Source organism: Ctenopharyngodon idella, chromosome 3 (assembly GCF_019924925.1).
Source record: "Ctenopharyngodon idella isolate HZGC_01 chromosome 3, HZGC01, whole genome shotgun sequence".
NCBI classification, from domain to species: Eukaryota; Metazoa; Chordata; class Actinopteri; order Cypriniformes; family Xenocyprididae; genus Ctenopharyngodon; species Ctenopharyngodon idella.
In genome coordinates, this window is record NC_067222.1 from 20,235,971 (window position 1) to 20,260,463 (window position 24,493).

The following is a 24,493-nucleotide window of genomic DNA, read 5'->3' on the forward strand; positions in this document are numbered from 1 at the left end:
AGTGTCTTCTGTACAATAAATACTAAAACAAATCAATTTACTAGTAAATCTGGGTTGTGCAGATAATACAAAATCAGATTAAGACCAAAAAGGATTAGAGAGATTTATAAAATGAAACTTAAACGAGATCAAAACACCGATATATGATGGGCGCTGTGGAAACACTCATTCAAGCTTCGGAACATTTACGATTCTTTTGTTTCGAATCAGTGGTTCGGAGCGAGTATCAAACTGCCAAAGTCACGTGATTTCAGTAAACGGGGCTTCGTTATGGTTTCTGTGAACCGCTGTGAACGCACGAATCGCCCCCCGGCGGCGAACCATTGAACAAGTGTTTGTGTTTTTTTTTTTTTTTTTACCTGATCTCTGATCAGTTTTATAAATTCGTAGACGTTTTAATGAGACATTTCTATAATTAAAAGGAATAATAGTAGTTAATATTCTCTTACTGGCCTGTTTAGCTGAGCCATCCATACAACAAAAAAAGCCCTGAAAATTGATAAAAGAACACATATTATAAATATTTAATGGTAATGATTAGTTAAATGATAATACTTTAAATTAAATAGTTGCTATGGATTTGTAAAAAGCTGTTTTCATGCATGGTTGGCCTGAGTTTGTTGCATTTACACTGTTTTGACCAGCAGGCATCACCAGCGTGTGGTGTTTCGGACGCTTCGAAGCAGTGAATCATTTTGCGAAGCAATTGGTTCAATTGATTCGAAGCTTTGAAAAGCTTCGTTTCTCCCATCGCTACTATTAACGTGAGATGATATACTGCCCTCTAGAGGTCTGACTGAACTACGACCCTGCTTTTCTGCAACGAAGCCACGTGGAAGAACAAAGACGCACGTTTTCAGCCAAAAATCCAAAATATACGGTCAAAATAGACTGTTTAATTTCTACGAAAGAAAAAATTGTTAGTTAAAAAACAATCCACGATCGGAAGAGATATTTAAACCCTGAACTCTATGACGTAGGAGGGTCATAGGTCACGTGTCCATGCTGTTCAGCAGAGTAACATGTTTAACGTGAGAATTATTCGATTCATTGAGATATTAATCTAATCTCAAATCATAAGATACTCTACAGTTGTAAACGATAATGTCGGACCTCAAGATTAATAAGAAGTTCGCAGAAAAATATGAGAAATATCGTCAGAAGGAAGAACTGCAGAGACGTAAGTTATGATACCTATAAGTTAATTACTTGAACCTCAAGCACGGGCTGTTTACTGCACTTTCAAATATTAATAATCTGCTTTTTATTATATGTATAATGTGTATAATGTGTTTTATGTGTTGAATATGGTGAATGCTCCTTATATCGATCTTAAACATTAAATGTGCTATCATTTATTTTTGTTGTCGAGAGGCTTATAACGGTTAATGTTTGGTTATATTCATAAAGATAATCTAAGTAGGCAATTATTTTACTCTTCAAATATGAAAATTCACAATGGAAACTATAATTACTATAACGTTAGTTTACTACAGTAAAACTGTGGTAAATTGTTATTGTGTCATTATTTTGCAGTAACAACAAACAGTGTAGGTAGTATTTTCGCAGACTCTGATTCTTGAGACATGAGACAAAACATTTCCCACAACTAGGACATTTTGCTGCATATCTACAATTGCGTCATACAGGCAATCATACATTTAACTTTGGAGTGAACTTTTAAATCTGCTTTTAAATCTGTTAATTCAAATAAATGTTAAATCTGTGTGTTTATTTTGAATGTTCCAGTGAAGGACCGTTACGGAGACCAGGATGAGGAGAATTCATCTGATTCCTCAGACTCTGACTCTGATGAGAGTGAAGTGGTAAAATATTCTCTCACTTTCTTGTTTGAAACCCTTTTGCCAACATCATACCAAGATGTCCATGTCTAATACTCTGATAAATGAATGTATAGGAGCTGGACCCAAAGTTGGACAGGGATTTTTACAGAACACTCTCGCTTCTGAAGAAGAAAGATCCAAAGATCTATCAGAATGATGCCAAGTTCTACACAGAGGACAGTATGTAAAGCAGCTTCATTTTATTATTTGAATCTGGTTAAAGAAGACTGCACTTATTTCAGCACACTGTGATTTATCTTAACCAGTATCTGGATCAGGCAGCGACGAGCAACCGTCCACTTCGAAAAAGGCAGAGAAACCCATGTTCTTGAAGGACTATGAGAGGAAGGTCATCCTGGAGAGAGGAGGGTAAGTGATGAAAGCTGTGGCTGTATTTATATATCTTTAGAAAGCTCAAATGGTGGAAGCATTATAACAATCAACTATAGTATTTAGATAACTGAGTCTTTCTAATGTGTTCTGATTTGGTGTATATAATAAAATGATTGAAAATAATTCATTTTAGGAAATATGATGATGATGAGGATGAGAGTGCTGATGAAGAAGTCTCCAAACAGATGCAGGAGGTAATTATTCTTAAGATGTACAGTGGGTACGGAAATTATTCAGACCTCCTTAAATTTTTCACTCTTTGTTATATTGCAGCCATTTGCTAAAATCTTTTAAGTTCATTTTTTTTCCTCATTAATGTACACACAGCACCCCATATTGACAGAAAAACACAGAATTGTTGACATTTTTGCAGATTTATTAAAAAAGAAAAACTGAAATATCACATGGTCCTAAGTATTCAGACCCTTTGCTGTGACACTCATATATTTAACTGCTGTCCATTTCTTCTGATCATCCTTGAGATGGTTCTACACCTTCATTTGAGTCCAGCTGTGTTTGATTATACTGATTGGACTTGATTAGGAAAGCCACACACCTGTCTATATAAGACCTTACAGCTCACAGTGCATGTCAGAGCAAATGAGAATCATGAGGTCAAAGGAACTGCCTGAAGAGCTCAGAGACAGAATTGTGGCAAGGCACAGATCTGGCCAAGGTTACAAAAAAATTCTGCTGCACTTAAGGTTCCTAAGAGCACAGTGGCCTCCATAATCCTTAAATGGAAGACGTTTGGGACGACCAGAACCCTTCCTAGAGCTGGCCGTCCGGCCAAACTGAGCTATCGGGGGAGAAGAGCCTTGGTGAGAGAGGTAAAGAAGAACCCAAAGATCACTGTGGCTGAGCTCCAGAGATGCAGTCGGGAGATGGGAGAAAGTTGTAGAAAGTCAACCATCACTGCAGCCCTCCACCAGTCGGGGCTTTATGGCAGAGTGGCCCGACGGAAGCCTCTCCTCAGTGCAAGACACATGAAAGCCCGCATGGAAGGACTCCAAGATGGTGAGAAATAAGATTCTCTGGTCTGATGAGACCAAGATAGAACTTTTTGGCCTTAATTCTAAGCGGTATGTGTGGAGAAAACCAGGCACTGCTCATCACCTGTCCAATACAGCCCAACAGTGAAGCGTGGTGGTGGCAGCATCATGCTGTGGGGGTGTTTTTCAGCTGCAGGGACAGGACGACTGGTTGCAATCGAGGGAAAGATGAATGCGGCCAAGTACAGGGATATCCTGGACGAAAACCTTCTCCAGAGTGCTCAGGACCTCAGACTGGGCCGAAGGTTTACCTTCCAACAAGACAATGACCCTAAGCACACAGCTAAAATAACGAAGGAGTGGCTTCACAACAACTCCGTGACTGTTCTTGAATGGCCCAGCCAGAGCCCTGACTTAAACCCAATTGAACATCTCTGGAGAGACCTAAAAATGGCTGTCCACCAACGTTTACCATCCAACCTGACAGAACTGGAGAGGATCTGCAAGGAGGAATGGCAGAGGATCCCCAAATCCAGGTGTGAAAAACTTGTTGCATCTTTCCCAAAAAGACTCATGGCTGTATTAGATCAAAAGGGTGCTTCTACTAAATACTGAGCAAAGGGTCTGAATACTTAGGACCATGTGATATTAAAAAAGAAAAACTGAAATAAATCTGCAAAAATGTCAACAATTATGTGTTTTTCTGTCAATATGGGGTGCTGTGTGTACGTTAATGAGGAAAAAAAATGAACTTAAATGATTTTAGCAAATGGCTGCAATATAACAAAGAGTGAAAAATTTAAGGGGGTCTGAATACTTTCCGTACCCACTGTATAATGTTAAAAGCTAACACAGAATGAAAATTGATCCTGTTTACTTTTTTAAAATGTAAATGTTCCTGGTCTTATTGAGCACAATTAATCTATGCACATTATTCCAAATAAAAAAAAAACTTAAATTTGATTACATATGATATGATAAAGTATGATTTATTATGATAACTATCATTTTTAAGCATTTTTTTTTTTCTGGTTGAATAATGTTTTATTTTAAAATTGTTTAATTTTGCAAAGCAAAATAGGTTGTGAATGCAGTTTCATGTTGACATTCAAGTTTGTGTCAAAGTGTCTGTGAAGATTTTAAAGGGTTAGTTCACCCAAAAATGAAAATAATGTCATTAATTACTCACCCTCATGTCGTTCCACACCCACCAGACCTTTGGTTATCTTCAGAACACGAAGTCCTCTATTGAGAGCAAAGCCATTCAAACTCTCAAGGTCCATAAAGGTACTAAAGACATATTTAAAACAGTTCATGTGAGTTCAGTGGTTCTGTCTTAATATTATAAAGCGACAAGAATACTTTTTCTGCACCAAAAAAAACAAAATAAAATAACGACTTTTCAACAATATGATGGGCCGATTTCAAAACACTGCTTCGGGGCTTTACGAATCGAATCAGTGAATCGGAGCGCCGAAGTCACGTGATTTCAGCAGTTTAGCCGTTTGTTAGGAGATCCGTATCACTAATTCGAAACAAAAGATTCATAAAGCTCAGAAGCTTCATGAAACAGTGTTTTGAAATCGCCCATCACTAGATATTGTTAAGGTCGTTATTGTGTTTTTTTGGCGCACAAAAAGTATTCTTGTCGCTTTATAATAAGATAGAACCAATGAACTCACATGAACTGTTTTAAATATGTTTTTAGTACCTTTATGGACCTTGAGAGTTTGAATGGCTTTGCTCTCAATGGAGGCCTCACTGAGCCATCGGATTTGATCAAAAATATCTTAATTTGTGTTCTGAAGATGAACGAAGGTCTTACGGGTGTGGAACGACATGAGGGTGAGTAATTAATGACATTATTTTCATTTTTTAATGGAACTAACCCTTTAAGTTTTTTAAAGTCTTGTGGAATGACAGAAAAAATTAATTCTAATGGTTTTGGACTTGGTTTTTAAGATGTTTTTTCCACTCATTCAAATGGGTTCTTCAGTATCTGAAACTGCGTCATGACTAACATCTAAGACTGTCTGTTTGCATTTGTATTACAGAGAGCTTCATCTCCCACCTATATTCAAGAACAGAAGGAGCTGCAGGAAAGGTAGATTGGAGATTGTCTTTGCACCATTATCTGTTTGGATCAAGTTACTTAATGTATACCATATGCAATAACTTAGCTGTCAAAAGCCGCGTTTCCACCGCAGGAACTTTCCCCAGGAACTAGGGACTTTGGGTTGGTACTCGGTGTGTTTCGACCGCAGGAACCAGGGTATAAATGAAGTTCCGGGTAAAAAATTTCCCCTCAGAAAGTCCCTGCTCATGAGGTAGTACTTTTTCAAAGTTCAGGAACTTTCGGGGGTGGGACTTCTGTGCTGAACTTGCTGATTGGTTAAATTCACGCAGCATTTTATTTCAACCACCATTTTTAAAAGAGTTGTTTGCTATTCCAATCAACAATGGAGTTAAAAAAAAAAAATACGACCGATGAACCAACGATGAGGTTCAGGCTTTATTAAGCTTATATGTGGAGGACAAAATCCAGTGGGAACTGGAACGTCGCACACAGTCCTACTTCACTTGCCTAATCTTCACAGTAATTTAGACCGTGATGGAAATGCAGACAGCAACAGGTCTGGGGGAAGAAAGTTCCTGGGACAAATAGTTCCAGGTAATTTCGGTGGAAAAGCAGCTTATGTGTCATTTATCAATTTTCAGAAAGAGGGGTGGTTCAGTCAAAATGAAAATTCTGTCATCATCAGTGTTTAGGGTAACACATTACATGTAACGTACATATAAGTTACATAATGGGATTACTTTTTTAAGTAACTATTAATGTAACGCATTACTTTTAAATTTACAATGAAATATTAATATTAATACTACTTTTAAAAGTAACTTTCCAACACATTACCCTCATGTGGTTCCAAACCTGTATGAATTAATTCCCATATGGAAATTGAGAAAAAAAAGACATATGGATTGAAACTACACAAGAGTTAGTAAATGATGACAGATGTTTCATTCATTCCTCATTTCATTGAAGTAAAACAATTGAAAGTGGGGGGAACTCACATTATGAAATAAATATTTTTCTCCAATACATGTTGGCCACAATTATTGGCACACCTTGAAATTTTTATGAGTCAAATCTCTGAAGTATATTCCCATTCATATTAACATTTGATAGCATTACAATATGTTTTACTTGAGTCTGTATTTTCATTTGGCAGTTTGCGAAAGTTTGTGCAAGACAGTGATGAAGAGGACAGTGATGGTGACGGACAGCTGCTGATGCGGAGGATCAAAACACAAGAGGAGAAGGTGCTGAAATTGAATTTCACCTACATGCCGTAGCTGATTTTCTGGACATTAAAGTAGTAAGTTGGATAATTGTGTAAAATAAAACAGTGTCCAGTCATAAACTTTTATTTGTGCTTGTTTTTTCCTGCTCTCTTAAGGACAAAGAGGAAGCTGACTACGTGGAATGGCTGAAGGGTCAGGCAGAGCTGGAGGGGCAGGAGGAAATTCAGGACATGGTCAGTGTTTTGCTCTGAAATAAAGATATTTTAGGATGTGATAATAGATAACTACAGGCTTTACTCACTCTTGCTCTTTTTTTGATTGGATGTTGCCCTGGCTAATGTTGATATAAATCCAGAAATACCTGAGAGACTACTGGAATGACCCCCAGCTGGATGAGAAAGAGTCTTTCCTGCGAGACTACATGCTTAACAAGAGATACCTGGAGGAGGATGAAGAAGAGAGGTGGGTTTTGTTGGTAGCATTACAGAATTGAGTCAGTAAGTGATGACAGAGAACAAAAAGCCTATCAGTTGTGAGCTCTGTATAATTCTATGTAAATGTACACTACCGTTCAAAACTTTGGGGTCGGTATGAATTTTTTTATTTTTTTTTTAAATGTTTTTCAAAGAAGTCGCCTATGCTTACCTAGGCTGCAATTATTTGATCTTAAATACAGTAAAAGCAGTATTTTACAATTTAAAATAACTAATTTGTATATTAATGTTTTAAAAATGATTCCTTTTAATCAAAGCTGAATTTTCAGCATCATAACTCCAGTCTTCAGTGTCACGTGATCCTTCAGAAATCATTCTGATATGATGATTTGATGATCAAGAAACATTTCTTCTTATTATCAATGTTGAAAACAGTTGTGCTGCTTAATATTATTTAATGAATTGAAAGTTCAAAAGAACAGCATTTTTTTTTTAACATTATAAAACGTCTTTTCTGCCAATTTTAATCAGTTTAATGCATCCTTTCTGAATAAAAGTATTAATTTCTTTTTAAAAAAATCTTACTGTTCCCAAGCGTTTGAACGGTAGTGTAAGTATCTCTTTCTGTGATTGGCTTTAGGATCCCCTCCTATAATGAGCTGATGCAGGATGATGTGGATGACTCAGAGGATGAAGGAGAATTATTCCTGCATAAACAGGAAGACTTTGAGAGGCATTACAACTTCCGCTTTGAGGAGCCTGATGCTGGAAAGGTAAAAGGACGTCAACATCAGCATGATTTGTCTTCAGGTTCTGTTGTAGGTTCAGGTTTTCTGTCTTATGATCATTACCCATCAACGCTCTATTCCTCCACAGATCAAAACTTATCCACGCAACATTGCCACATCTGTCCGAAGCAAAGACGACAGAAGAAAGAAGAAGAGAGAGGAGGTGAAAGAGAGGAAGAAAAAGGTAAACTAACATTTTGAAAATGTTACGTATACACATTACCGTTTAAAAATTTGGGGTCGGTAATATTTTTTTAATCTTTAAATAAAAAAAAGTCTCATACTCACCAAAGCTGCATTTATTTAATAGAAAATACAGTACAAACAGTAATACTGTGAAATATTATTACTATAATTAAATAAATATTATTATTATTTTATTATTATTTAAAATGACTGATTTCTATTTGAATATATTTTAAAATGATCCTGTGATCAAAGCTGAATTTTCAGCATCATTACTCCAGTCATCAGTGTCACATGATCCTTCAGAAATCATTCTAATATGCTGATTTGATGCTCAAGAAACATTTCTTATTAGTATCAATGTTGAAAACAGTTGTGCTGCTTAATATTTTTTGTGGAAACCATGATACATTTTTTTTTTTTTTTTTTTTTTTAATTCTTTGAATATAAAGTTCAAAAGTCAGTTTTGGTTAATTTAATACATCTTTGCTGAATAAAACTATTAATTTCTTTAAAAAAAAAAATCGTACTGACCCCAAACTTTTGCGGTTAGGACCAATAATTCAAAACGTCAGCTCTCAAATCTCATTGGTTTTCACATGTCACATGACACAACATCATCAGCACATTTTAATTTCTGGGTGAACTTTTCATTTAAGTGGACTCAGAACCAGATTTGCTTAATTCCTTACAATTCCCATTCCTAACATCCTGTAGGAGAAGGAACAGAAGCAGCAACAGCTGAAGGAACTGAAGAACCTGAAGCGAGCAGAAATCATGGACAAACTGAAGAAACTTCAGGAGCTGACAGGAAATGAGCAGCTGGCCTTCAATGATGTTGACCTGGAGGGAGACTTTGACCCCCAGCAACATGACAGACTTATGGAGGTGGGGCAGAAATTACCCATTAAAAATAGAACAAAACTGCATGTCAAGAGTCATTCAGAGTCACAGCTTATGATGAAATTTGTATTTAGCTATTTGATACTTTCATGGATTTGACTACTCGCATTCTTCATTCTCATCTGCAGAAGTTCTTTGGGGATGAATACTATGGAGGGGAAGAGGAAGAGAAACCACAGTTTGATGGTGACGATGATTTAGAAGGTAACATTGTGTCTCTTGGATGGATGTTCACATGCGCTACCAAACATAAAAGAAAGAAAATAATACTTTTATTCAGCAAGGACACATTAAATTGATCTAAAGCAACAGTAGACATATAACATTACAAAAGATTTTTATTTCAAATAAATGCTGCTCTTTTGAACTTTCTATTTATTAAATCGTAAAAAAAATTTATCAGTGTTTCCACAAAAATATAAAACGGCACAACTGTTTTCAACACTGATAATAATCATAATCATGTTTCTTGAGCATCAAATCATCATATTAGAATGATTTCTGAAGGGTCGTGTGGCACTGAAGACTGGAGTAATGATGCTGAAAATTCAGCTTTGATATCGCATAAAATTACATTTTAAAATATATTCACATAGAAGTTATTTTAAATAATTGTTTCATATATAACTTTACTTTTTTTGATGATAATGTGAATATGTTGTGATTTGTTAGAAAATTGGAACTGGGATACATGGGTGGGAAACGAGGCGAATGAGGAAGAGGATTGGGAAGAGGAAGATTATACTATAGAGGAAGAAAATCAGCCCAACTGTGAAGATCCTGACTTTATAGTAAGATGTTTTCTCATTATTGAGGCACAAATGCAACAGTGAACTGCTATATTCTAATCACATTTGAAATCTTTTGGATAGATGGATGCTGACTATGACCCAAGTCAACAGCCCGTTTCTAAAAAGAAGAGAAGGAAAGAGAAAGGGGAGAAGAAAAAGAAGACCAAAGAGGATGCCCCTCTCATGGGAAAGAAGAGGAAGAAGTCCCTCTTTGCAGAGATCATCACCAAAAACAAGCCTGTCTTTGATCCAAGTGAGTGTTGGATGTTTAAAACTGAAGTATGTCAATTTTTTGTTTTCAAAAAGGACACTCTGTCATTGGTCGAACAAAAGGAAAATCCCACCCAAAATTCACACTTTTGTGTTCATGCATAATCTAAGGTGTAATCCTAAAACCTTTTCTTTGTCCTTGTCATGTTTCCAGAGGAGAAGACCTTTGAGCAGTACTTGGACGAGTACTATAAACTGGATTATGAGGACGTCATTGATGACTTGCCATGCAGATTTCGCTACAGAGAAGTTGTACCGAATGACTTCGGCCTGTCCACTGATGAGGTGAGGAGCTATGAGCAACAGTAATACCTGGATGATGATTGACTCTGAGTTCTGTGCTGATGAGCTGTGATTGTGTCTGACCTGGTATTGCTGTTCCTTTGGGAATAACTCTGACCAGGGTCTGAGGACTGTAATCTTCTCTCTGAGCAGATCTTCATTAAAGACCACCAGTGTAGATTAGCGTTTGTCTCACATTTAGATCGTACATTCAAAGCAAATCTTAGAGGCCCTCTGTGGTCCATGAGCATCAAATCATGATATTAGAATGATTTCTGAAGGATCATGTGACACTGAAGACTGGAGTAATGATGCTGAAAATACAGCTTTGGCATCACAGGAATAAATTACATTATAAATTAAAACAGTTATTTTTAATAATATCTCGCTATTTTGCTGTGTTTACTATATTTTAAAATAAATTATAAATGTAAAAGTAGAAAAGAGATTTTAAATATTCCATTTATAACTGTTTTACTGTATTTTTGGACAAATAAACGCAGCCTTGGTGAGCATAAAGAGACTTTCAAAACATTTGAATGGTAGTATTAATGTATTTTTTGTGTGTGTATGATTTAATATAGATAATTTATCATAAACTGTTGTCTGTGACTTAATTACTAGTATTTTCTTAAGGGAAAAAAACTTCAGAAGTCCTCTGGCTAATATTTCCATGTTATTCTCACCTGAACCTCTTTCCATAGATCCTGAAAGCAGAAGAAAAGGAGTTGAATCGCTGGTGCTCACTGAGGAAGACCTGCATGTACAGGTAGCGTACAGTAGTTTGTGATTCATATAAATTGCCTTTGCTATAAATAGCCACAACTGTTGTTAAGTTTTGGAATATATAGTGATATTATGTAGGGAAAATAGCTCATGAACATTTTGAGTGCATTTTCTTATTATTTTTTTTGATTATTCCTCTGTCCTGGAATAAATTTTGCTTCATTTTGCTTCATTTTTCCTTGTTTAGGTCTGAGAAGGAGGAACACTGTGACGTGAAGAACTTCCAGATCAAAGCACGGAATACCAGGAAGAAACAGCAAGTGTTTGTGTCTTTGTATAATGAGTGAGTGTCCCTTTAAACATCATAGTAACGAATATGTTTTAAAAAATGAACCTCATACAAATGATACTGAGCTTTGCACCAGTTTACATTTGAAAATGCTTTTCTGAGAACCATTTCCACTCCCCATCATATGAGCACTTGTGTTTTAGTGTATTTTTGCTTTTTTTTACCCAGAAACGCCGGTCAGGAGGAGCTGATGGATTCTAAGGGGAAGGTGGGTAAGAAGAGGAGGGATCGTCTAAAGCAGGCCGAGGTCAAGATGGAGACGAGAGATCTGACAGAAGAGACATCTGAAAGACTTCCAGCAGACAGCATAGAGCAAGCAGACATCCAGGACCTCAAAGAAGTCGCTGCAAAGGATGAAGGGGAGGATGACGAGGAGTTCCTTGTTCCTAAGAAAAAGATGAAGCAGGAAGAAACTGCAGTAACCCCGAAAGAGGAGGTGGCCAGTAAAAAGACTGAAAAACCTAAATGGCCTAAAAAGAAAACAAGGCGGCCAGGTGGACGCCTGCTGTCCAGATCCATGACGGTGAAGTTGGCTGGCCGAGAGTTCAGCAGACAGAGACTCCAAGCCTATGGGCTGAATCCAAAGAGAATTTACTTCAGAGAGCTGTACAGACAGAAACGAAAAGAACGAGAAAAAAAGGAAAAGCAGGAGAAAAAGAGCAAACAGTGATGCTGAAAATAAATGCCAGTTTGAGTACAAGTTTGGCATATTGAAAAATTGTTAATAAGGGGGACCAGAAAACGTATTTCTAATTTTAACACACTGCTTTCATTTTAAAAAATTTCGGTTCACCATTGTTACCTGAATGTTTTATCTATGTTATTAAAAATTTAAAAAAGCAGTTGTTATAAATAAAGACACTTCTTTCTCATTCATTTTCTTCATATTTCTTCACTTTACTTTTGCAAATGGAAAAATATTGCATTTTAGTCTTCATCCTTAGTTTATCATTTCTGAGCTATTCCAGGCCCTTTTAAAATACAAAGATCAACGCTTTATTGATGACGTAAAGAGATTTAAGATGACGCTGAATTTTATTTAAATTGAATGCATTTCAAAACAGCTTTTTGAAGTCATAATGAGAAATAAAATCAGTTTTGATTAGGGAAAAACAAAAGGCCGCTGTAACTGGCTATCCCTACATCGCTTTGACAGCAGTAGACAGACGAGAGAAAGCGGCTTGCTTGGGTGGATTTGACTTTTGACAAGCGATATTTAGGTGTCTCATAGTTGCCTGACTGAAATTCTAGAGTCGCTTTGAAAAACAACCTTAACTAGTTTAGATTAGCGCACAATGAATTTTATATAGGATGTACTATATTAAAACAATGATCCTTATAGGATGAGAACAAATGCTTGAAGTATTGAGGCTGGTTTTTATTCAGGCGCGACTCGGGAAAGCGCGCCAAACAGCCGCCAATTTGAAATCCGGATAAACAGCGCACGCACTGGGTGAGACTATTTGCTCTGAAATACACTCCAGTACACGGTATATTGTACATTTTCATTGTTATTCGTTATTTGGATCAGTGTTTTAAAAAGCTAGGCTGACCGAATAAAGAAAACATGTATTTGCGGATGCGTTATTGTGTGGCTGTTTTAGGCAGGCTTGTTTTGAGTTGTTTATGTTTGCTCAATAACATTATGTGATTTGATTTTAATATTAATTACACAACTTTCCTACTAAAATATATTTTACAGCCAACAGAGCTTCTAACTAATGATTTGCAGTGTTTTTTATTTATTTATATAACCATTCACTGATGTTGTACATCCATTTTTATGCCTTACAAACTTAAATGTTTGGTTTCTGTGATGTAACGTTATACTACATTGTTTTTGCAAGTTCTACTTATTACCAATATAGTCTAGCAGGCTAACATAGATAAGGGTTTTGATGAATTTGTGAAAAATGACATGTCATTTTTTACTAATTCATCTAAAGCCTTATAAGAGTAACATACTCTTATGTTGAAAACTACAATCCAGCCAGTAATGTTTTACACTTTATACAGTTAAATTATAGCTGTAGAATTTCCAACATATTGCAGATTTTATGAGAAAAGTTTTGTTTCTGAAGAAACAAAAATACATTGCTAAAAGTAAAAACATTAATTTTGTGGTAATGCCAGGAACTGTAAACAAAAAAAAAAAAAGCTTTTATATCAAAACTGTTTAAGTAAAAAAAAAAATGGTTTGGTAAAATGCATTTACTCAAATATACTCAAATACTCAAAATTAGTCATTTATTATTCTTAGTATATCAGAGATCTTTTCTCTATTTCACCTCTGCTCTAGCCTGTTTACTGATCTTTTTTTTCTAAACATAGTATTGATTGTATACTATGAATATAGTTGACTCTGTGACATATTACTTGTTTTGTTCCTCATTTGTAAGTTGCTAGGTCTGCTAAATGAATAAATGTTCTGTCATGGCATTCTATAGCGTCACCTTTTCATTTTTTGCAGAAATATAATTCATGCAGACATGTCACAGAATGAAACGATGCATGATGACGACCTTGAGAAATCCGGGGAAGCACTGATCGAGTTCATCAAGAGCAGTAAGGCAGAGAGCGCACTTCGAGGAGCCAGAGAAAAACTGCAGGAGTTCTTTGACCACCACATCAAGACCAAGAAGACCACAACCGAGCTCTTAAATGGTATTACTTTAGTACTAATATTAACTTTTAACTTGCTAATCAATATTAACTGTATACGATAAACATTAAAAAGCAATTAATGACTATATTGTAGTGACAACTTTGTCACATATGTCCCAATCATGTCACATATTTAATTCTACAAGTGGCATCCAGTTATCAGAAATAAAAATGGTTCTTTTGTGTTTTTAAAGTCACCATGAAATCAGAATTGACATTTCTTATGGATTGTTTCAGTATTTGTTATGAATGATTTATCTGTGCACATCATTATATTTTTATTAAATGCATGGCCCCTCTTAATCTTTAATCAAAATATCTTCCCCTCCCTCTTGCAGTGACATCTCTTCTCTGATGACGTGTTTACTGGCATTAGGGCGAGACAACCTGTCACTCACATGCAGAGGTCGCATTAGACTTTCTCATTGTCTGTCACTTTGATGGACAGGGTCAAAAAAATTCTGTCATAATCTATTAATACCCGCCATTTTAATTTTCATATTTTAATGATAATAAGACTTTTAATAGATTTGTTTTTGTTCACATTTTCTGTTTTAATCATGAACTTACAGGACGAGCATATAGGCTATATTAAGCATTTATTTAAGAAGAGAACAGATGAACTGAGACCGTTTGTCGATTTTCATGTTCAGCGCCACACGAAGTAGATGAATGTTTGTTTCTTCCCTCGCAGTGACAGCGGAGGCCACTAAAACACGACCTTTGTGCCTGAACAGACAAATATGAACAACGCAATATTACAAAATACAATTCCGATTATAATATGAACAAAACGACCATGAAAATGACTAAAAATGCTGTATTATTCATGCCAGGCCAGTAGTTGGCGATGTAACTTTGTAAAGAAACACTACGCGCCTATAGACTGAACATGTAATACGCATGCGCATGACGTTACTGTTTTCATAAATTCATGTTTTTGTAGTTTACATGACAATAGACAATAACGGTATTGTTTTCAAAAACTTGCACTTTGAAAACTGTTTTCAAAAGTTTGCATTTTCAGGTCCCCAAAACGCCATTGATGTGTAAATGAACGGCCCAAACCATTTTTTTTAGTTGAAAACGGTGTCTTGTGTCTTGGCCACTTAGTGTGACCTGTCAAAATGATGGATGGCCCTCAGATTTTAAGGTCACTGCAAAAATAAAAAAAATCAGTCAATGATGGAAAATATTTGGTTAACGTGACCTCTGCTCACATGATATCGACCAATAGCAAACCACAACCATCCATTCAATTCCCCATGGACAAAATCAAGTCCTGCCCTACATTTTTTCTTGTTCCAGAAGCCATTTTACACAGATATATGTCACAAAAGGGAAGAAGAGAGTGCCGCATCTTCTGTTTCATGCTGACTTCAATCTAGTTTTTGCAAAAAAAAATTGCAATTTTTGGTCAAAATAAATAATAAATCAAGGAAAGATGATAAAATATTACACCTCACTGGAAATGGAAGGTTAAGTCAAGCACGATGCATTGTGGGATACTGTATTGCACAATCCCAGTACAATACTGAACATGTTGGCAAATGTAGGTGTTTATCGTGCTATTTCATGCACAAAACATTTGCATATTAAAAAAATGTTAAACTTGAAATGTTTCTTACTGTGTTGTCCTCTCTTTAAAGATCTTGTTCATGCAGAGGAAGTGGTCGGCCACAAGCTTCTGGATTTAGAGCGGCAGAAGAGCCAGATATTGCAGGAGATCGAGATGATGGAGCAGGAAGTGCAGCGAAGTCTGTCCAAAAGCCAAATCCTTGACTCAGAGCAGGAGTATCCTTCCCAAGACCTGAACCAGAACCTGCTCTCAGTAGAACCACTGAGAGGCCATATTTATTTACATTACTGTAGATGTCAGGTGACCAAGATGCATTGTAAATTTGATACACAGAGATTTTCTAGATGCTGAATGTTATACAGATAAGATCTGTTTTCTTTTACCAAAGCATGAGTATTGTTTCAGTTACTTTTCGATCATGCACGTTGTTTGTTTGGTTGTTCAGTGTTGTTTTCCCCCTTAACTGGTGGGTCAGATTCTTACAGAAAGAGTTGGAAAAACTCAGAAATGCCGAGCAAGAAATTCAAACCCTGCAACAGGAAGTGGATGAGGACACAACTGAGGTCATTCCTTCAGCCATGTAAGCACTGGACTGGCTTTAGTTTACCTTATAAGAGTGGATCTCTTAAGATCTTGGTATAGTTGGGACAAAAAGGGTAATTGTGTAAGATGTATGTTTATAATGATAAAGGACTAGATAATACAAGCTCTACCTGCTGAAATTGTCCAGTTTTCTACCCTTCAAATGTTTGGGGTCAGTTACATTTTTTTTATGTTCATCAAGGCTGCATTTATTTGATCAAAAATACAGTAAAAACAGTAATATTCTGAAATATTATTACAAACTAAAAGAACTGTTTTCAGTTTTAAAATAATATATTAATAATAATAATATTTATTTAAAAATAATAATAATATTTCTGTGATGACAGCTGAATTTTACAGCATTATTACTCTAGTCTTCAATGTCTCATGATCTCTCAGAAATCTTTCTAATATGATGATTTACTCAAGAAAAAATATTTGTATTATTATAAATATTGAAAACGATTGTGCTCCTTAAAGTCACCAGGGAATCAAAATTGAAAATTTTGTTTTTTAATGAAATATTGCAGTATTTATTATAAATGATTTAATCATCATTATTTTTTAAAATTAATGTGCCCTCGTAATCTTTAATCAGAATAACTTCGCCTCACTCTTGTAGCGACAGCTCTTCTCTTCTCTGATGATGTGTTTACTGGCATGAGGACGGGGCAACCTGTCACTCACATGAGATCGGCCAATAGCAAATCACAACCATCCAATCAATTCCCCGTGGACAAAATCAAGTCCCGCCCTACATTTTTTTTCTTGTTCCAAAAGCTGTTTAGAAAAGATTAGCGCAACTTCTGTTTCATGCAGACTTCAATATTTTTGTGGAAACCATGACAATTTTTTTTTAGGATTTTTTGATGCATATAACCGCATTTATTTGAAATAGAAATCTTTTGTAACATTATAAATGTCTTTACTGTCACTTTTGATCAATGTAATGTATTCACCTTGCTGAAAAGAGTATTCATTTTTTGCAAAAAAAAAAAAAAATCATACTGACCTCAGTATGATAGGTTCACATGGTCATGGAAAACCTGAAAATATCAGGGAATTTTAAATTTGTGATTTCAGAGTTCAGAAAAGTCTTAGACATTTTTACAGTATACATTATTGAAATCATGTCCACTAAATTTTTCTTTTCCTGCTGTCCGTTTGATTTAGATATGTTGCTCAGCTCTATTATAAAGTTACCAAGATAAAGCTGGAGGTGGACACAGAGCCGCACATACTGAGGGGAGGTAATCCTGACACATTTACTGTATATGCTGATGATCAACATAGTAGCTTTATGTTCTAGACTGTATGAAATCCCCTTTGTTTCTTGGCAGTTCACTACGGTGCGGATGTGGCAACCCCCATCAACATAGACACATCCACCCGTTCTCCCTGCGAAGTCAGCAATGACCTGTGGAACCTGGTCAATACTGAATGGTAGACCTGGTGCACATGAACAGTGTTCGCTAATTTACTGTTTGTTTTTATGTGTGTGTTTGTATATATAAGTCTGTTAATAAATTGGCCTCAATTGCTACCTTTGCGTCACACACCACAAGATGTCACTATGCATTCAAAAATTACCCCCCACAGACTGAAAAAGTACGCTTTTTACATGCCCAGAATAGCATTTTATGATTGTTTTTATTCATCCCTTGTTATAAGGATCTCCTGCTAATTCCATAGAGCAGAGATTCTGATCTTATGAAATTTAAAATCTTTTTTTGCAGACATTGCGCAGCACTGGTGGAAACATTACACTGAAAAGTATTACAAAGAAAAAATAATTGACACTTTTTGACAGAATTGACAAAAAATAATTGACAAGGGCAGCATATTTAAAAACACACGGGTAGATGGGTTGTATCTGGCATTAACATGACAGGGAGTGCTTTTTAGTGTCTCTTTGGGTGTGAATAGGAATTTTGTTTGTAATTTGTACTGCCTTTTTGTTTCAATCTTGGTGCTTAAAAGGTTAGTTCACCCAAAAATGAAAATTATGCCATTAATTACTCATGTCGTTCCACACCCGTAAGACCTTCGTTCATCTTCAGAGCACAAATTAAGATATTTTTGATAAAATCTGATGGCTCAGTGAGGCCTGCATTTCCAGCAAGATAATTAACCCTTTCAGATGTCCAAAAAGGTACTAAAAACATATTTAAATCAGTTCATGTGACTACAGTGGTTCAACGTTAATATTTTAAAGCGATCAGAATACTTTTTGTGTGCCAAAAAAAAAAAAAAAAAAAATTCAACAATATCTATGGCCGATTTCAAAACACTGCTTTGAAGTGTTACAAATCTTTTGTTTCGAATCAGTGGTTCGGAGTGCCAAAGTCACGTGATTTCAGTAAACGAGCCTTCGTTTATGTGATCTGAACCACTGATTCGATCAAAAATAACCTAATTTGTGTTCTGAAGATGAACGAAGGTCTTACGGGTGTGGAACAACATGAGGGCGAGTAATTAATGACAGAATTTTCATTTCTGGTGAACTAACCCTTTAATCCTTAAAAAGTGGTTTTATTGTGCATTTTTTGTACATGTAATAGTGTTGACGTGCCAACAAAAAAGGTAATCAATCATCGTTGAACCCTTAAAATGAACAACCATTGAGCAGAAACTGTGGAGGAATATTAGATTTTTTATATATTTATATATAATATAAAATCTAAGACTTTTGCACAGTACTGAATATATATATATATATATTATATATATACAGTACTGTGCAAAAGTCTTAGGCCACCATTAGATGTTGTTTTAGCAATGATGTAATGACCATATATAATTATTTCTCTTTATTAGAACATAACCAGTAAATTTGTATGTAGTATTAAAAAAAAAGAAAAAAATCAGAGTATTTAGTGACCTCCCCTTACACTTGGGCAATAGCAGGAACCTGGCTCTTTTAAACCTAAATGGAATAGAAAAGGGCTGGAAGTTCAAGAAAACTTTCAAAATATGATGATAAGTTTCTCAGAGTTTGAGAAAATGAGAAAAAGAAAGTCCAGGAGGTCACACTACATACTGATTTTTGCTTAAAGAAACAATTTTGTTCAGAATTAATAATAAGTCATTTTGTAAAGCTCCTGCCAAGTCAATTTAAATATTTTAATAGATATTTTTAAATATATAATGTGTAAAGATGTAGGACATATAACATCTATTCAGAGAAGGTTTTATCCAGAATGTTTTTATACAGTATCGCTGAGCTTTGTGCTAGTCACATTTTTTCCTCCTCTTTTCTTTCTTTACTTTCACTACACTACTTTCATTGTTTTTAATTTTACTACTTTGGGATATTTCTGTCAGTGCATATGGATGGGTATTCTTTCAAAAGTCTAGTCATCCTACTCTATTTGCTTGAGCATTTTAACCTTTATTTGTCTAACTTCAAAAATGAGTCAGACAGTGCCCTTGAGGTGCACAGACAAGCCTTTTCAGCTTCAGTAAACATCCGGACTGGCACGAGCTTAAGGCCTTTTTTCTGTAGGGGTTTTTTGCAAAGACAGAGCAGTGAGAAATTTTGTGTGCGGCTCATGCCTTGTCAAAAGACAAAACCACAGTAAAGTTTAGTTTATGCTTGGTTAACATGTGGTGTGGGTGTGATTGAGGAAGCTGGAAATCAGCTCGACTCACTTTGAGAAAATTGTTTCATTTTCACTGCAGCATTCTTGTTTTCACATACACCTACATATCTATATTTTGTCATCCTCTATTTTTATTTTTCATGGGAAACAATGTAATACGATGTAGCGTGAAATAAGTCACATTTGCTAAGAATATGGGTTTCATCACTAAACAAAAACGAGACAAATAGCAAACATTCAAGAAAACACTTAGCTTTTAATTAATGCACGTATAAAAGATTTTTAAGGCTCATAATTTAGGATCAAGAAAAAATACATTTAAACACATACTAATGCATTGTTTTCAGTACACAGACACGTTTTTACCGAAATGCAATATTGCTTGAATGTCAGTGCCACACATAAATGACAGCATTCCATACAATAACATACAAAACTTTGATATAATATTTACAAAACATTCAATATTTATATAGCTTGTTCCACATAATGTCAGCTGAAACAAGATTTACTATATAGGAAAATATAAACACGTATAGCACACTAGAGCTTTAACATGAAAACAGTACTTTGAAAAAAAATAAAAAGGTTCAGTGGGGTTCAATATAAAACAATGGGGAACTTGATTTTAAAGAACCATTTATGCCAAAACTGTTCTAAAATTATTGCATTAAACTTTCATGTTTAAAGGGTTATTTCACTTTTCCTACTAATAAAGTATGTTTGAGCTGTTTAATTCATAAAATTTAATTGAAATTAAAAATTAATTTAATTACAAAAGTAATTAAAATGGTCCCATGATAAGAACCCCTAAATATGAAGCGCCTGACAGAACCCTTTAAGGTTCTATATAGAACCATTTCTTTCCCAAAAATACCATTGTAACAGGAAACATCTTACAAATTAAAAATAGTCACTTGCCTTGTAGCTTGTATTTGTGTGCATATGTATAAAATTCCCGAGGACTAACATGCTCGTGTGTGGAGACATCAACCCATCATTTTCTTTGCGCCTTTTCACCACAAAGTCTGCTATTTCAGCTGCTGTTTGGAGGTGAAAATGACTCGTTACACAAGCTCATTATGTCTGGAAATGCACATACAAGACTTGTATAACATCAAAAGAGTTCTTTTCAAAGCATTTTTTGCGCAGTTCATCGCTTTTGCTCAGTTCAGCTGTATAACCATTTGTTATTTGCTGTTTAAAATCCTATTTTTAAAAAGAGCCTGTAGCTCTTGCCTTGCAGATGATCCATTTTAAACACTGGTGTTCATCACAGTAAGAAAATTCCACTTGTCTGGTCTACCATGATCTCAGGCAGCCTCATGGTTTGCTTTAATGCATGTGGAGGAAACCAAGTCCGAAACATGACATTTTTGAGTTCCATCTCTCTAACTTCTCCTGCTTTCATTTCTGAGCACATCAGACTTGTGTACTTAAAAACTGAACCAAGAGAAGTTGGACTGAGTCCACTGGAACTTACTGCATTCTTCTTCCTCAGCTCTTTAATATCCTCGGGTAGATAGCTTTTATAGTAGATGGTGTGAAGTTCCCAGAGGAGACCGTCGTCTCCAGGCCCTCCAGTCTGTGTGATGGCACCTCTGCCTTACTGGTGCTACAGTCCAGGAAAGGCATGCCGAACTTCTTCACTTGTCCATCTTTTGTTAGCAGACAGTAGCTGCAGACAAGTCTCAGAATGGCTTTCCGCATGTCTTTACTAGTTAGGGTGTAAATGATGGGGTTTAGAAGTGAGTTGATCATGGCAATGCCCAGAAAGTAGTCTGCCTTGAACAGCACCTCGCATCTTTGAGCAGGGCAGCAGAAGTCCAGCAGAAGGAGCACAAAGAGCGGCAGCCAACAGGCGATGAAGACCCCAAGAACGATGGTGACCGTCTTCAGCAGAGCCAGATACTTCTGGGACTTCCTCGCCAGACCTTTACGTGGAGAACCGCAGCCTAACCGTTGGGTGTTAGACTTCACTATGCGGAAGATGCGCACGTAGAGCACCACGATGGCCAGCAGCACCAGGGTAAACACAGTAATGCAGAAGAGGATGAAGCTCTTGGCGTAAAGAGGCAGGACGGTGGAGCATTCGTCCAGGTTTCCTATGCAATTCCAGCCCATGATGGGGAGAATGCCGAGGAACACCGACAGGACCCAACTTGCACCGATCAAACCGAACATTCGGCCACGCTTTGACCCTTGATACGGCTTCATCCGGACCATCGTGACATGCCGCTCTATAGCTATAGCGAGGAGACTGATGACAGACGCAGAAAGAGTGATAAACACGCCGCCTTCTCTAAGAAACCACAGTACTGGAGTCATTGTGAGAGTGTTTGCCCCCGAAGTTATGATGTTCACCATGTAAGCGAAGCCTGCTAGCAAGTCAGAGAGCGTCAAGTTGCCCAGCAAGTAGTACATGGGCATGTGGAATTTTTTGTTCTTCCATATTGCCACCAGAACGATGGCATTTTCCACCACAATGAGAAGACAAATGATGAGAAACACAATGGCCTCAGGTTTCATTCCATCCCGGTATTTGTTCTCTTTCAGCTTTCCGGTGAAGTTGTAATGGGCCATGATGACGGCATTGCTCTGATACTCCCGGAACATTCTGAGCAGGTAACCTGGAGACGGGGTCATCGGTGGCAGAGTTGGAGCAACGGCAGCACTAGCAGCGTATGAAGCTTCCATTCTTATTGCTGTCCTTAAAAACTTTACTTAAGAATCTCTGTTAAGCATGTAGTTATTGCCATATTCCACCAAAGCACATAAAACAACTCTCAGGAGGATTTAACATAATATATCCTTAAAGTGTTGCAGGCTCATTTGTGCTGAAATATTCACTTCTTTCCTTCTTGATGTTCAAATCACAGCTTTGCTATGTCCTCCAAGGCCACCAGAGGGAGCTGAAATAAAGCGTTAGAAAATAATGTCAAATAATTTTGGTAAACATAATTTAATAGTAAAAACAAAACGGTCACAGATTAAACCATGCAGATAAACAGGATATTTAGCATTTATCATATTGTTTCAAATTTTGATACTTTCATGGCCAATACTTTATTTTGGTGTAGACAGTAGACCAATTTTTATCTAAATGAATAGACATTTTGATCTGAAATTATTAGAACTGTAGAATAGGAAGAAAACAGAAATAATTGTAATAATAAAAAGTAATAAAGTAAATTGTGTGAGTATCACAGGAATGTGTGATCATGGGAGTATTAAAATTAGTAGACTGTAAAAATCAGTAACAGTACTGCAAAAAAAAATATAGCTGCCAAACTTTTACCATAAAGCTAAAACAGTGACAATGTTGCAAGTATTGTCTGTATATATGCCTGTTGTATTGTTGCAGATATGGACTGTATATATATCAGTAAATTGTTTAATGTTAATATAACCTACCAATCTGACTGTGCTGTTAATTTTTTTTTTAAATGTTGCAAATATAAAAACATAATTTTCATATTTTACTGTAAAAAAAATATACATTTTGTAGCGTTAAATAGGCTGTACATTTCCATCATACGTTATTTCATACCTTTTTTAACTTCTACAAACGATTTTTTCCATATTTTTACAGTGCATGCACATGTTAATATTTTATAGTATATGGCAAGGAAACCTAGTTAACGAATTAACAGGCTTACAGTAGCATTTTTCCACCGTTAAAATTATTAACATTTTTACAGCGTAGTCGGACAATCAGACTTTTTCTACGTAATTATTTCGTTAAATGATCGCAATACTGTTCCGCGTAGCGCGAAAATTACATCGTTTACGCATTCGTACACAGAAGCTTTACTCTATATTGTTATATGGGTAGTTTTACAAACTACGATATGGTCAGACTAAACTTGAAGCAACAGTTTCCGAAAGGTCTATGCAAAACCACGCGAGTTTACATGCTCAATTCTCCTAAACTGACTTTAATAGACGCGCTAACCTACATTCACAAGTAACCACCGTAAATTAACGTACCTTTTATGTTCGTAGCTGTGTCTGGAAATGACAAATCCTCCTCTGCTTCACTATCTCTCCCCCGTGTCCTGCGCACAACTGACACCCGGGGCGGCCAGCAGCTGATGTGAGAGTTGAAGCCTGGATCAAGACTTGTCTTGCAGTGGGCTGGTCTTGGCATTTTTCTCCTCTTCTGCTTGCTGCGGCTGCTGATGCAGCACAATTGCTCTGCTAACTTGGAGGTACGTTGATATTTATATGGGTCAATGGCTTGACGCTTTTTTTTTTCAGATTTATAAAAATACACAATTCAACAAACGTGGAAAAATATTTTATTTTTGTGAATTAGAAACATGTATACATGTTTTTTTGGGCTTAATAAACAAAAATGTTATGTGAAGAATTTAATGTGGAAAAACTTGATTCAAGACTACATAATTTTTATTTGGTGATTAGACCACTTGACATTTATTTACATGTTTTTCAAGATTACAGTACAAAAATTTATTTTATTAAAAAAGATTTATTTTTTATCTGAGGCCAGCATCCTTGTTACTGACCCATAAATTGTTGCTAATAGACAGTTAACATTAATAATTCTTGTTTTGGTTTAATTTAAAACCCCTTGCTCACTCTCTCTCTTTCTCTCTCTCTCTCTCTCTCTCTCTCTCTCTCTCTCTCTCTCTCTTTTTAAACCTGCATTAGCAACTGAAATTTGTTTCCAGTCTTCATCCTTTGAAAATACTCAGTCACAAAACTTGTAATGCAGGATGTTATGCAGCTATATTGTCCTCTACAGTATTCCCTTCCTTAATTCTGACGTGCAAACA

The 24,493-nt window shown here is 36.1% G+C and overlaps 3 protein-coding genes and 1 non-coding gene across 5 annotated transcripts; 3 read left to right on the forward strand and 1 right to left on the reverse strand.

Annotated features, from left to right (window-relative positions):
- The first annotated feature begins 835 nt into the window (after nt 1–835).
- Nucleotides 836–12,140, forward strand: kri1 (KRI1 homolog). The gene is made up of 19 exons (XM_051885674.1): nt 836–1,180; nt 1,750–1,826; nt 1,919–2,024; nt 2,111–2,213; nt 2,371–2,431; nt 5,284–5,333; nt 6,463–6,553; nt 6,691–6,768; nt 6,891–6,997; nt 7,610–7,742; nt 7,846–7,941; nt 8,661–8,831; nt 8,975–9,050; nt 9,519–9,637; nt 9,719–9,890; nt 10,062–10,192; nt 10,894–10,958; nt 11,163–11,258; nt 11,433–12,140. The coding sequence occupies exons 1-19, from the start codon at nt 1,105–1,107 to the stop codon at nt 11,932–11,934; spliced, it is 2,310 nt and encodes a 769-aa protein (XP_051741634.1). The 5' UTR covers nt 836–1,104; the 3' UTR covers nt 11,935–12,140.
- Nucleotides 10,244–10,342, forward strand: LOC127510329 (Z30 small nucleolar RNA). The gene has a single exon (XR_007929568.1). It is a non-coding gene; the product is annotated as a Z30 small nucleolar RNA (small nucleolar RNA).
- A 412-nt stretch (nt 12,141–12,552) lies between the features above and the next one.
- Nucleotides 12,553–17,635, forward strand: spc24 (SPC24 component of NDC80 kinetochore complex). Of its 2 annotated transcripts, none has more exons than XM_051885678.1 (6): nt 12,553–12,717; nt 13,735–13,928; nt 15,578–15,722; nt 15,983–16,087; nt 17,266–17,342; nt 17,433–17,635. In XM_051885678.1, the coding sequence occupies exons 2-6, from the start codon at nt 13,754–13,756 to the stop codon at nt 17,537–17,539; spliced, it is 609 nt and encodes a 202-aa protein (XP_051741638.1). In that variant the 5' UTR covers nt 12,553–12,717; nt 13,735–13,753; the 3' UTR covers nt 17,540–17,635. The 2 variants fall into 2 exon arrangements, with proteins under 2 accessions (XP_051741638.1, XP_051741639.1); XM_051885679.1 differs by having other exon boundaries at nt 12,663–12,754.
- Nucleotides 17,636–19,930: 2,295 nt separating this feature from the next.
- On the reverse strand, nt 19,931–23,930 carry s1pr5a (sphingosine-1-phosphate receptor 5a). The gene is made up of 2 exons (XM_051885675.1): nt 23,685–23,930; nt 19,931–22,606 (listed from the first exon to the last, which is right to left on the reverse strand). Exon 2 carries the CDS (start codon nt 22,389–22,391, stop codon nt 21,192–21,194), a length of 1,200 nt encoding a protein of 399 aa, XP_051741635.1. The 5' UTR covers nt 22,392–22,606; nt 23,685–23,930; the 3' UTR covers nt 19,931–21,191.
- Between the last annotated feature and the right edge of the window lie 563 nt (nt 23,931–24,493).

What these genes read in the sequence shown, in the direction of transcription:
- kri1 (XM_051885674.1), top strand. Translation starts at nt 1,105, where the DNA reads ATGTCGGACCTCAAGATTAATAAGAAGTTCGCAGAAAAATATGAGAAA. An exon ending in AGGAGCCTGATGCTGGAAAG is followed by an intron (nt 7,743 to 7,845) that starts GTAAAAGGACGT and finishes ATTCCTCCACAG; the next exon opens with ATCAAAACTTATCCACGCAA. An exon ending in TTTGTGTCTTTGTATAATGA is followed by an intron (nt 11,259 to 11,432) that starts GTGAGTGTCCCT and finishes TTTTTTACCCAG; the next exon opens with AAACGCCGGTCAGGAGGAGC.
- spc24 (XM_051885678.1), top strand. Translation starts at nt 13,754, where the DNA reads ATGTCACAGAATGAAACGATGCATGATGACGACCTTGAGAAATCCGGG. An exon ending in CACAACCGAGCTCTTAAATG is followed by an intron (nt 13,929 to 15,577) that starts GTATTACTTTAG and finishes CTCTCTTTAAAG; the next exon opens with ATCTTGTTCATGCAGAGGAA. An exon ending in GAGGTCATTCCTTCAGCCAT is followed by an intron (nt 16,088 to 17,265) that starts GTAAGCACTGGA and finishes CGTTTGATTTAG; the next exon opens with ATATGTTGCTCAGCTCTATT.
- s1pr5a (XM_051885675.1), bottom strand. Translation starts at nt 22,391, where the DNA reads ATGGAAGCTTCATACGCTGCTAGTGCTGCCGTTGCTCCAACTCTGCCA.